Source organism: Acipenser ruthenus, chromosome 33 (assembly GCF_902713425.1).
Source record: "Acipenser ruthenus chromosome 33, fAciRut3.2 maternal haplotype, whole genome shotgun sequence".
In the NCBI taxonomy this organism is placed as follows: domain Eukaryota; kingdom Metazoa; phylum Chordata; class Actinopteri; order Acipenseriformes; family Acipenseridae; genus Acipenser; species Acipenser ruthenus.
The window spans coordinates 4,113,832-4,127,915 of record NC_081221.1 but is presented as its reverse complement, the minus strand read 5'-3'; the positions used below and the strand labels follow the sequence as shown (position 1 = coordinate 4,127,915).

Here is a 14,084-nt window from a genome sequence, read left to right as displayed (position 1 = left end):
GTCGTTAGAAAATAATCAATGCACACTGTCTGGCTGTTAAGTACAAGACAGTGCTACATTGGCAGGTCCACATGCAATATTTGTTCCAAATCAATTTGTTGTCATTGCAGGCAATATTAATCTTTCTGTTTCTTTAGGATAATACAGTAACACTGTAATTAGAAAAAGGAGATAATATTGCAGGTGCTAATAAAAGGTATTTTCTGGCCTACTTCGTGGCCTAACTACACCACTGTTGCTCTCCTACCTGGGAGTTGGACTTGCGGGGGCTGCATCCCTCAGAGATGTTCTTTGGGGAGCAGGAGGGGGTGCTGCTGGATGATGCAGAGCCCTTTGTGCTGTCAGTGAACCAGGAGAAAGGCACGAACGGTGACCCTGAGGGCCTGGAAGGACTTTCTGAGGGCTCCCTGTGGACATGACAGAGCAGGGGTCAGTGGAGAGAAGACTGGACAGTTCAGTGGCCAACCGAGAAAGGAACACACAGCCAAATAGCTGAGTGATTTCACTGTAGTACTGTAAAGATCAGCTTTAGTATACAGGAAATCTAACCTATAAAAGGGTTCAAGGGTATTAGAATATTAAAAGTTCAAGAGTTCTTTAGGGTTTTACATTTTTTTTCCAGTTTAATATCCTATGAAGGCTCCTAAAGCAAACTCTCCTCAGTGGTCCTTTTTCCAACCCGTCTACAGGAGTCTTTTCAGAAGCAGGTCCAGTCATTGAAGAAGAGCATTAGTTAGTAATCCTGGTAAATGATGATCCAATCAAAATAAAGAATAAAAGAATGATCACACATAATATAACATTAAACACGTAAGAAGTTAAATAATCATGAACTGTAGATAATATTGAGTAAAATGTCGTTTGCCAGAATAAAACCTCAACCAGCATTTGATTTTCAATCAGCATTTGATGCTCAGTCAGCATTTGATTCTCAATCAGCGCTCTACGTAACTCAACTGGGAAAGCTGTTCAGACATCAGAATTACAAACCTACTTTAGTAAAGAACTGAACATGACAGGATGAAAACTGTCAGGAAACATCTTACCACACTTCCAGACACAAAAGGCTTGATAATTACCCTGCTGAATCACCCCTCATAGGCAGTTATGAGTGAAGTTATGAATGAATAAACCCAAACTTGTAAAGAATGGACAATTTGCTGTACTAGGTTCTTTTTGAAATGATGGATATGACCATCCCTCAGGTGCTGTGATCTTACCGGTTTCCCACAGAGAGCCTGTTGGAGGTCTTCTCCTTCCTGCCCTTCCCATAGGACCTGCGCAGCGTGACTCTGCAGGGGAAACAGAGGACGTGTAACCAGCCAAGAGAAAATGAGAATACTACCGGGTTGGGGTGAGGGTATCTCAGACAGATATGGAACATGTGTGAAGAGATCAAATGTGATCAATCAACTCATCACCAACCACACTGGCCAATGCTATTAACCTAAAATGTACTGCAGCATACTACACATTGGGTAAGGTTAACTTTGTCAACTCCTATTAAAGACTTAAATTAAGGCCCTTCTAATTTGGCTTTGTTCTAGGCTAAATCGATTCAGTATCCTCAGATCCTCCTGCATCAACGAATTTCCAGAGATTTCTTGCTCTTGTCTACAGGGATTGTGGAAATGAAGTTTTGTTTTCTGAGAATTAGCCAAGCATGAATCAGCCAGCCTATTAAAGAGTAAGTAGGTCAAATTCATTTTTTTAAACTTTCTGTGGTAGTTGCTCTGCAAAACAGTATTGAGCTTCTAATATTATTATCTGATAAAATATTGCTTACTATTATATAGCCCTTTAATGGTACCCTATAGAGCAGAGGTGTCCAAAGTTGGCCTTGTTCTTGGCCTGACATAGTTCATTATTATTATTATTTGTTTATTTAGCAGACGCCTTTATCCAAGGCGACTTACAGAGACTAGGGTGTGTGAACTATGCATCAGCTGCAGAGTCACTTATAACTACGTCTCACCTGAAAGACGGAGCACAAGGAGGTTAAGTGACTTGCTCAGGGTCACACAATGAGTCAGTGGCTGAGGTGGGATTTGAACCGGGGACCTCCTGATTACAAGCCACTTTTCTTTAACCACTGGACCACACAGCCTCCAAATTATATAACTTTACCTGTTAAAGTGGAATGGCCCTCCGTGATTGGACACCCCTGCTATAGAGAGACAACTGCTGGGGCTGTAGATGTCTATGTGTTATCTATCAGTCCTACACCCACCCAAGATCCAGGAATCTCCGCCTGGTCTTCTTGTCCAGTACCACAGTGGGGCTCCCAGGGTCTGCTGGGCTTGTGTCCCTGCTGTCATCTGAAATGCAAACAGACAGCCAGCGGCTCCAGTCAGCAGGCACTGTGCTAGGCGAGCCATTCCACAACAGGTTTAATAGGCAGAATTAAATGATAAAAGGAGTTGTAGCTAATGAAATAGTTCCAGAACTCTCACCTGTCCTGCACTTCTTGTCAATCTATGGATCTCACAGGTGCGGTTTTGAGAATAGCTACCGTGTATTTCAGTTTTTAGCGAAGATTGGAAAATGCGCCCAGTCAAGATGCATAATTGCACCCCCCCAAATGTATGACCCATCCTCCACACCACAAAGACGTGCCTGTACCAGGTGAGCCTCTTATATATATTATTACATTTGATAATGTAATCATTTAGGAACAATAACCTGGACTGCAGTGGGCCTTACAGTCTCAATCTACTCTTTGGCAGTGAGCTGTGCTCAAGAAAAAAATAAAGACTGGTAGTGCAGAGCTAGCAACGTGGGCGTTCTTAATATCACTCGCTCACAAGGTAGTTTCAAGATTTAACAAACAAACCCACTGGAATATCAACTGCGGGGGTGGCACAGTCCGAAAATGACAAGTCAATTATTCAGGATGCAATACGTGCTGGCTCTGCCTGATGTTAACTGCCTTGTATTATTTCCTTACAATGTTAAAATTCATAACAATGTTACTGTTCTAGACTACACCCACGCATTACCTGTACCCTGACACGTCAATCACTTTCATTATACTGGCATTTGAATTCAGCGCTGAGATTTTAAAACATTCAACCCATCTGTTACTGGTAAAATAAAGATGAACCATAAAGAGTTTAGCACATAGAAATGACCAACACTCTTATGTGTAGGTTATGCTTTTAAACACTCAATGCTGAAGTTAATTGCCAAGGTGAGGGTACTCAATTGTAAAGGTGAGGGAAGGACAGCTTTTCTTGTTCTGAAATCCACACATTAAAAGAATGGACACCTGCTGATAAATACTTCTTAAAGATGAGTACAAGTATCAGTACACCCCTGCTAAAGACCAAAGTTTTTAAAGATGGCGTTCAAATTAAAACCGCTCAACCTTCCCACAGGAAAGCTAGCGGTACCTTCGCTCTCGGTGCGCCGCTCCCTGCGCACGTAGATTGGCGAGCTATCTGAGCTGGGGCAGGACTTGGAGGGGGAGCTGGTGGGCGTGGAGCCCAAAGCCTCCTGGGACGAGGCGTTGGTGAGGGGCTGGTAGCGAGCGCGAGGGGCCGAGGGGGGGGTCTCTCCCATCTCCAGGGTCCGTCGCACCACAGAGGTGTCGAAGGAGAAGGCGGTGCCCCTCAGGAGAGGAGAAGAGGAGGAGAGGAGGGAGTCTGGAGAGGGGGAGGACCCCCGCAGGACAGTGTGAAGTGGGGAGCGCATACTGTGCAGGGGGCTGCCATAGCTATCCGATGACTGCAAGAAACAGAAAGAGGGGTTTTAGAAACACATTATCATTTTAAATGAATCAGACACTTAGGGGTGACCTATACAAGCATAACACAGGATTACATCAATCACCTACAATAGTTATCCCAAGATTACCTCAAAAATGTATTGTTACCATATAACAACTCCAGCTGTGGTTTACCAGGGTATACATTGATCAAATCACCCCCACAAAGCAAAACTAAAAAAAGTAGACACATGTTTAGAAAACTGTATGTAGGAGATATAAGAAATATCTGTTTTGTCTTGAGTGAATTGGACACTCACAAATTCTTAGGTTGAGTAGACTTAGCTAATGCCTTATTTATTACACTAATTGCGTCCAGATTTATGATTGCTGTTTAAAGTTAAGGAAGGATAAAAAAAGCTAATTCGTAACAATGTGTAACTACAAGTGTTATTTAAGTCCTGTGGTATTCTATAAAAATCAACTGCAATTAGAGGTGTAATGCAATGAGTAATATAGTGCAGAGCAGAGCACTATATTATAGTACTATAATATGTGGCCTTTGAATGTGGAGGCAGGGTTCGATCCTAACTCTATGTAACGTTAAGGTTAATGATGCCATACTGAAGACAGAATGCCACAGATGGTGACCCTTGAAATCTCCATTGAATTTATTAACCAAGTACAGTAATAAGAGACATGAGCGGCCATTCTTACCTTCCTGTCCAAGCTCTCGTCTCCTTCCGTGGAGCTGAAGCTGTCCCGCAGTCTGGAGCGGGAGGGCCGGTGCCTCTTGGCTTTGATGGAGAGCTGGGCACGAGCTTTCTGCAGGCTGCTGTCCAGGAGCTCCGTCTCTGGAATTGCCTCGTTTAAATCTAGAAGGCATTTAAAAACGAGTATAAATTAATTGGGTGCTAAAGCTTCATTCTGTCGCAAGACTACTGTTGGAAGTAACCTTCTTATACTGTAATCTTCTTATTCAGAGCTGAAGTTTAAGGTTTTTAGTTATTTGTATGTTTCCATTTCAGTTGCCAGACATACCGTATATATTTATGCAAAGTACAGGATCCTTTAGGGTTAATGAATGAGACTATATTTGTCAGACAGTTTTGAAAACATTGTTGCGTTTTTCACATGACCCCACAAGTATAGTTCAAGCAATTACAAAGAGATGATGCCCCCAAGCATCCTCCTAATATCTGTAGCTATCAGGATTGCTGTGAATTATTTTACCCAATATTAACATAATCATCAACTTAGCGCTGCTTATTGCTTCCATTAGCTACGCATTAATACTGCAGAGGAGGAACGAGAACAGAACTGAGAGGGAGTTATTTTTTTTTCTGAAAGGAACTTTACAAGAAAAATATCACTAGGAAGAAACAGGAATGCAAGGCTGATACCTTGTGAGTCATAGTGGGTGCTGTTATACGATGTCAATGTGACCACAATTATCTGAGTCTGTAGACTTAGCACCTCTGCTCTCTGGTTATTTTCCCTCTGCCTTCAAAATTGCTCACATCACCCCCATTCTTAAGAAACCGTCTCTTGACCCTTCTTCTGCCCAGAACTATTGCCCTCCCATTCTCCTCTAAAACCTTTCAGAGCTGTGCACTGTCAGCTGGATTCCTTCCTCACCAAACATTCTCTACTCGATCCACTTCAATCCGGGTTCCATCCTGCGCATTCCACAGAAACTGCCCTCCTCTCTGTAACTAACGCTCTCCTTTCTGCTCAAGCTGCTTCCCTCTCCTCCATTCTAATTCTCCTTGAACTCTCCTCTGCCTTTGACACGGTCAATCAAGCTTATCTCCTTTCCTCTCTCTCTGATCTAGGAATCTCAGGTACTGCTTTTGCCTGTTTTTTCTCCTATATTTCTAAACATTCTTTTCAGGTTTCTTGGCATGGCTCTCTCTTCTCCCTGCTCTCTCTCTCTCTCTCTCTCTCTACAGGTGTACCTCAAGGATCTGTCCTAGGACCCCTTCTATTCTCATTCTATACCTGCTCACTACGTACTCTTACCTCCTTTTGCCTTCTCATATCACCTATATGCTGATGATACTTAGAACTTTTTCTCTTTTCTTTCCTTTGAATCCCACATCTCCTCCCACATTTCAGATTGTCTCTCAGCAATCTCATCTTGGACACATTCACATCACCTCAAACTCAACCTTTCTAAATCCAACCTCCTTTACTTCCCTTCTGCTTCTCCTCTCTCCTCTGACCGCTCTATCTCAGTCTCCCTTGATGCTTCCAATCTTTCTCCTCCTCCTGCTAGAAACCTAGGTGTTATTTTGGACCCTTCCCTCTCCTATTCTCAACACATCTCTTCACTAACACGTACTTGTCATTTCTTTCTTTGCAACATCCATAGAATCCGCCCTTTTCTATCTACTTATTCCACTCAACTCCTGGTCCAACCTCTTGTTCTTTCTAGATTGGATTGTTGTAACTCTCTCCTCGCTGGTTTCCCTGCTTCGGATGTTCATCCTCTTCAACTTATTCAAAATTCTGCTGCTCATCTGTTATTCTCCCAACCCCGCTACTCTCACGCTACCCCTCTGCTTCACACTCTCCACTGGCTACCTGTCTCTGCTCGCATCCAATTTAAGACTCTTGCTCTATCTCCAATCCCTCGTGTATCCTCATATTCCCTCTCATCCTCTACTGGTCGACTTGTTATGCCTTCTCTTCACTCTCCTTCCTCCCGTGCTCGCGCCTTCTTTTCCCTTGTCGTTTATTCTCAGGACTGTTCAGTCTTTTACTACTTTCCCCTATCTTCTCAAAACCCACTGATTCAACCATTATTTGTAAATTCCTATTTATATATCTTTTTGTATTTTCCTTTATTCATTCATTTTTTTATTGCCTATAATTTATATACTTTTATATTTTGTTTAAGTCGCTTTGGATAAAAGCATCTGCTAAATAATAATAATAATAATAATAATAATAATAATAAACTCCTAGTTGCTGGCTCCTTTTGAGTATTTTATCATTCCAAAGAAATCACAAGCAATCAATTTTGACTGATATTAACATGATCCTGGTACAGAGTAAAATGATTAAGAGTAAGTAGCCCAAAATATAATTTATTATTATTATTTTTCCATACAATTTTATCGTGTATGTGACCATTAGGAGTGGTTCTGGGTTTACTCAAATATTTAGTTACTAGCTGAAGTACCTGCCGTTGCCCGGGGAAATTCAATATTTCATGCATGACAAATTGGGGAACGGTAGCCTTAAGTTAACAATCTTGGGTGTCGCACAATGCGCTCGGACCCCTTTCCCTTTTTCTTTTTTTTTTTTTTTTTTTTTTTTACTATTTTTCTTTGGTTTTTGTCATTTTTAAATTGCTTTAAATTTTTGTTCTTTTTATTTATTTTTATGGTTTTGTGGGTTTCTTTAATTTGAGATACATGGCTACTGTAGAGATCCAGCAATGGGGTTACTAAATAAAGTACCCTGGGGGTCAAAATGTTGGATCCAAACATAGCCCTCAACCTTCCCCTGGATGAAAGAGGAGGCCATGCAAAGTTTGGTTGTACTGGCTCCTGCGGGGTCCGAATGCATAAAGGAACAGACAGACAAACTTTCTTCTTCATAAATTAAGATTATATTTTTTTCTCGAAATCTGCCTTTACTTGGCTTTGAGTTGCTTAGAACTTGTCTGGAGAAGTCCCGGGACTGAACAGCCATTCAAATCATGTGACATTGTGGCCCTTATAAAAAGAAGCTAGAAACCTTGTTCTACAGAATATAACAGCTCAGCGAAGGCTGCCAGATTGAAATGTTGCAATACTCACGTAATACCTGGTAATTAAATCCATAATGTAACTAAATGACAAAGTAATTTGCAAAACATTAGCTGAATTGCTGTTTTATTACAGTATTACCAGTTCATTTTGTTCCGTAGGGGATGGGAATGACCTTTGGCTTCATCTAGGCATGAACCATGACCCAGGGGGGAACAAATCTCCATAACCCATCACTGTCTCGCAGTGTGGCCCAGCCCCCCAGTCCATCAGTGTGCGTGGAGGGCCGCTCAATTGATTCTGTCCTCATGGTCCTTTGGTGTCAAAGCCACCTTGATTAAGGGGCCGTAAACTGAATTACCATGGCCAGCAGGGCCCTGTAAAGTCATTTGCAACGATAGATTTATTGAGCTAGTAACTGGAAGCAACCACTTTGAACAAAGGGGTAGGGGGATCTCCCCTCAGCGAAGGCTATTTATTGCTGTAAATGGGCTTTATTTTGTCGATGGCCTAAAAGCAAAATGGTCAGGTTTCACAATTATCTAAAAGTGGGATATGTGGCCTAGTGTAGCCTTCTGTGCTTTCTGCTCCCAACAGAGCAGGCCAATATGTTTAGTTAAAAGAACCATACTGCTGAGCAGGCATATACTAACATCAAATATGTTTCGTTTACTACCTAGCTAAAGAGTTTACTGAATGGTAGCAAATGCATTTTAGCACAAAAGTCAGAACAAAAAAAATAGATGTGGTTCAATCAGATTGCACTAAGGCAGCTCCAGTATAGTCGTGCTCATTAAACATGTGTATAACTTGTGCCCTATAGCCTGGAGATCGCAGGTTCGAATCCAGGCTATGTCACAGCTGACCGTGACCGAGAGTTCCTAGGGGGCGGCGCACAATTGGCTGAGCGCTGCCCAGGTAGGGAGGGCTTAGGTCGGCAGGGGAATCCACGGCTCACCGCGCATCAGCGACCCCTGTGGCCGATAGGGCGCCTGTGGCTCTGCAGCGGAGCCGCCAGATCTGTGTTGTCCTCCGGCACTATAGGTCTGGTGGCATTGCTGTGGATCTGCAGTGCGAAAAATGACGGCTTGGAAGGAGCACGTTTCGGAGGACGCGTGTTCCAGCCTCCGTTTCCCGAGTCGGCGGGGGGGTTGCGAGCGGTGAGCCGGGGATACAGATAATAATTGGGCATGCTAAATTGGGGTGAAAACCGGGGTAAAAATAATTGGCGACGACTAAATTTATAAAAAAAAAAAAAAAAAAAAAAAAACGTGTATAACTTGCTTAAACACAATCTATTTCCATTTTGACAGTACAGCTATGGCCCAAAGTTTTGCATCACCTAGAACTCTAGGATTGAAACATAATAAAAATATATATAAACAGAATGTAGATCATATATTTAACATCATGTAATCAAAGTAACTACAAAATGATATCGCAATAGTCTAATGGAAGAAATAATAGTAATACAATATTTCATGTTAGATTTCTAAATGTCACATTTTTCAATTTTTGTCAGTTGTTAGTAAAGTATATGGAAAACTACAAAGCGGTGTCATTCAAGGGATGCAAATTTGGCGCTATGGTACCTCATATAGCGCCAGCAGCATTACATTCTGGCACCAAAGGATTCTTCTTTGTCCTTTTAGATATTTAAATGTGAGCAGTTCATTAATAAAAAGGTGAAACACTCCATATTCCAAAACAAGAGTAGTTTTACTGTTTAAAAAAATCATCAGCGTAACAACGCGTTTCAACACGGAATGCATCTTCATCAGGTTCATAACACTACGTAACATAAGTTAGCTCTTAACAGTGTGTTACGAAGAGAGAACTTTCAAGGCAGAGGAAAACACAGCACTAGCTTTGTTTTTGAATAATTTATGGAAGGCTGTGCAGAAAATCTGCTGTTTAATGCCTCTATTGCACCATGGCTTTAGCAGCAGTGAATTCAAACACATGCAAGAGTCCTGTACGGATTGAAAACTACATTAACAGCATTGTTCCTCAGTACTGTGATTGTTGCATATTGCATGTTTTAGTTACTGGTGGCTACAGTGCAGTTTATACTTGCAATTATGATGTTTCTATTATATGTAAGTATTGTACAGCAAAATAAAATAAAAACTGTCCAAAAATAGAACCATTTATTTTTTTTAACAATTATTCAACCCAATAATATCTTTATACAGCAAATAAAAAAAAATAAAAACGAAGAAATTATTTCTTCAATGATGACTTTAGCAGTTAGTTTCTTTGTTATGCAACCTTTTGCATTTCCATGAGGTCCTGCATCTGCCTTTTCTGTTCCTCTGGAGTCTTACAATTGAAGTACGACTGTTTGTTTTATTCTCTCCAATATTGTTTCAGTATTATAGTACATATACACTTTTGTATATAATGTGCTCTTGGCTAGATAGAAATGTAACACTGCAGAAGTATCTAATTTTATTAAAGTTTTCTTATTCTAACGTCCCCTTTCTGCCACAAAAAAAGGGTTTGAATTTATCAGTGCCGCCTATTGTGCTTTTTCAGCCGAGATACACTGTGAAGCCTAATAATCTCGCAGAAATAGAAAAACTATTTAAAAAACAGCGTTACATATCTAATACTTCACCTTTAACAGCGCTATTTATCCAGTATTTTTCTTTTTAAATGCAGTTAAGAAAACATTCCTTAATAGAATGCCTCCCGAACAAACCATAACAAGCTGAGCGTTTTAATGTGATGCTGTTTCTAAAAGGAAACATAGTCGAATAATTACGCTGTCAATTTAAATAAACTTTATCAGATTTTTTTACGAAAAAGAATGCATACAGATATGTTGCTCAAAAAGTCCGTTGAGCGAGACATAGCTGTTCGTGAGCCGATGCCTGCGTGAAAGTTTCACTTCCGCAAGGAACGTTTCAGTTTATTATGTTAAGCCATATTTTTGTTGCTAGAAACACCCCATGAGCCAGATTGCAGCAGGGATGAAGAAACATTTGCTCTCTAATCAACATTTGAGCCGACGGTTCAATCCAGAGAAGACTGGATGGAGGCGTCTAACAAACTGCTTCTGGGTCACTGATAGATTCATGTATTGTTTACTTGCGTCTGTCACCCAGGTCAACCCTGCTTTATCAAAAGCAGTGTGAAAGCATGTACCTGACCCGCATGACACCGGGTCCTGCCCGGGTAAGTTCGGATCTGGGTAGATCATGCCAGCGTGAAAGGGGCTTAAATGTTTCATTTTTCAATTTCACCCGTACCAGCCCTATTTGCATTAATGGATTTTTGCCCTGCGTAACAAATGACAAACTGAATTTTAACTCGGAGGCTCTGCCTCTTTCCCAGTTTCTGTTAGCTATGCATACATTATGTGAACTGACTCCCATTACTCGCCTATATGATTTAGCATAGTGGTAAATCTTTTGTAAATATGGCCCAATATACATTAAACGTTTTACTTTCACGGCAGTACAGTTTGGTTAGTTTGCGACTCCCCAGTTTTTAGCTGTCCGTGTTCAAAAAACAGAAGTAAAAAAAAATAATTGCATTGTCATTGTGGCAGTCCATAATAACAGTGGAAAATAATGGCAGTCTTTGAAGACACCGAGTGTTATAGTAACCGAATTGTTAAGCCTATCTCCACCTATAGATGCTGTAGAGTAAGTCATGCATAGACATAATGCTTAAAGGAGGACTTGCACATGTTTACACAAATCCTACTGAATTTCAAGAAATAACTCATGTAGCAATCAGATACAATCTATCTAACACTGACTAATAGGATATGTAGATTTGCTTCACACACCGCTTTCAAACCCATCACTGCATTATGTACGATAAATTAAACTGACTCTGACTGCCTCAAAGTATAAATTATACTTTGTGTGCCCCCTATTATATTTAAGCTTAGTGTACCTCAGACCTACAGCTTTAGATCTAGAGCTAAGATCTACAAAATATATTTCTGTTCAAAGAGAATAGTAATTCTTCAATAACAGCCAGGACGGCACCAATTCAGCATAACAGATCTGCAAGGCATTTGAATTGTTATTGCTTACTGCTTTTAATTCTTACAAAGAAGTTGAAGTAGGAAGTTTGTTCTCCAGAATGACACACACACAAGGAGTCTTAACCACTATGCAAAATAGCCTTTCGCATTCATGGTTAGTTTTAACCTCATCTCACCAACAGGGGTCAGAATACTTTACTACTATTATGGCTTCCGGTAGACTCATTTTGTTTTTTTGATAACATGATGCTAAATAAAAGATGTAAATTATGTTCATATAGTTTTATTTATTTATTTATTTATTTATTTAAATTGTGTCTCAATCCTAATATTCTAGGTGATGCAAAACTTTTGGCCACAGCTGTATATTCACATTTTTCAAACACAATATCCCTAAAATATAAAACATGCTGTAAATTCTTATAACTTATTTAGCTGTAGGTCAGCTCAATGGGAGTGAGAGATACCAAGAAGAAGAAGTTTCAACTATAAATATATAGGGGTAGATGTACCAAAAGTGTTGCAGCTGTCGCAATAGTCGCAAATGAGTCGGAAGTCTAGGGTGAAATGTCCATAAAACGCCCAGTGCTGTTAGGGACTTTTTAGGGAATGCTTTGCGGTTCAGCCTTAGATGAATATGTAATTATAGGTGTTCCTACATAAATTCGCAAAAATGGGGTGGAGATAGTGCAAATGAGGGTTTTCAGATATTATAATGAGATGTACTAAAGCTGCAGGCAATTGCAACACTTACAATTGCATCAATTTGTTAAGAACTTTTGCAAAGGCATTTCCCAGTCTCTCTTTTCTCGTGCGTTGCCAGTTGAGCTCACTGCATTTTTTAATCGAACACCCAAATACCTATTTTTCCCTAAAAGCAGGGTGTACTTACAAGCCTTGAAAACACATTTCTATGACATTTCTGATTTCCCCAACGTGTTGGGAGCAATAGACTGCACACATGTGCTGCTAACCCCTCCAGCTCATTCTGAGCATCTGTATAGGAATAGGAAACACACCTATTCTATTAATGTGCATGTGGTTTGTAATTGTGCACAATTTAGTACTGCACCACTGACTAATTTAATTAAAAACTGACAGTATACATTTGGCTTATAGGCTACTCATGATAATACAAATTAGTGGTACAGTATAATGCAAAATTCGTATTCCTGTAAGTATCATAACTTATCAATGTGGTACCATGATCTATTTTGTGTTAATTGTCTAGGCTACTAAGTAGGCCAAGAACTGTGAGGGTATGGAACCAACTCCCCAGTAATGTTGTTGAAACTGACATCCTGGGATCATTCAAGAAACTGCTTGATGAGATTCTGGGATCAATAAGCTACTAACAACCAAACGAGCAAGATGGGCTGAATGGCCTCCTCTCGTTTGTAAACTTTCTTATGTTCTTCTTATGTTCTTAAAAAAATAAAAATAAAAAAAAATGCTAAAAATAAATAATCTTTTATTCGCATTGTACACCAATGTGTACAATGCAGCAGCATGGTTTATTTTGTTACCGGTAGCCTACAGGCTAAAGTAAAAAGAAAGTGTACCTACTCTAGGCCTACTGTACATGTTTATATTTTTACATAATGTAATGTGTAGCCTACCCAAAACACATTGGTGTTATTTCAGCGCAATGATTTATACATTTAAAATATATTGAGCACTATAAAATGTATATGTCCGGATTAGCAAGGGGCTACTGTATGATTATGAAAAGCTTTTTTGATAGAAACACATTTTTTATTTGGGGGTGAAGGTGGAGGCTCCAATATAGAATCGGATGGGACTAAACTGCCTTTCATTATTTATTTGAAAAAATGTCGCACGACTCTCGCAATGCCAGAGATCTTGCTAAGATGACGCAACAAATAAAAAGTATATTGTGGCTCTCTTCATTAAAATATTTTCTCTTTGTACATACGACAAATGTATACTTTGCGAATTGTCGCAACGAAAATGCAAATTGCGGTGTGTTTGCATTGCGACTGGCCCATCTCACATCTACCCCTTAGTGTGGTAATTCCGGCATATCCTCCAATTAAAGTAAAAAGCAAGCAAAAAGGAAACATCACTGTGCTGCTAGTGACAATTAGTGGTAAGAAAATTGATTTATTTCCTTAGATATCACTGCAGCTATTTTGGGTTTTATATAACCTTACCAGTCTCTAATTTAGACTGCTGATTAGCTAAAGCTGACTGTGCTACATCTATATCGTAATTGTGTTTCAAGATCACTATCAAGTAATGCTATCTAACTGGACTCTGCTGTTTCCTATGTGCTTGTCCTGCATTTAGTCTGCAGTCATTTTTCATTTGGGTCCATATCAAATAAAGAATTGAGCTACCCTAGCGGTTCTTAAAAATCAATCATTGATTTAATTGCACAAACCTGTCATAAGGTTTTAATTACTCTTGCTTGACACATGTGTCTGCACATTTGTACAGCGAATGAGCACCATGATGTAGCATTTGAATACAGTGCTACCTCGATATTTGTCTGTCTGTCTTACATATGAAATATAGTAAAATATTGAAAACAGTGAATTAGGAAAGGGCTTATACACTGAAGTTTCTGACCCAAATGCAAATTATTGAATTGTGA

The 14,084-nt window shown here is 39.9% G+C and overlaps 1 protein-coding gene across 2 annotated transcripts in view; it reads right to left on the bottom strand.

The window, feature by feature from the left end:
- The window catches only part of samd14 (sterile alpha motif domain containing 14), a 64,542-nt gene that overhangs the window by 17,539 nt on the left and 32,919 nt on the right, over window positions 1-14,084 (bottom strand). For both annotated transcript variants that reach the window (XM_059006531.1, XM_034055754.3), the window contains 5 exons: window positions 4,424-4,581; window positions 3,393-3,726; window positions 2,231-2,318; window positions 1,221-1,292; window positions 248-407 (listed from right to left, as the gene is read on the bottom strand). In XM_059006531.1, coding sequence (XP_058862514.1) covers window positions 248-407; window positions 1,221-1,292; window positions 2,231-2,318; window positions 3,393-3,726; window positions 4,424-4,581 — 812 coding nt within the window. The remainder of the gene's footprint in view (window positions 1-247; window positions 408-1,220; window positions 1,293-2,230; window positions 2,319-3,392; window positions 3,727-4,423; window positions 4,582-14,084) is intronic.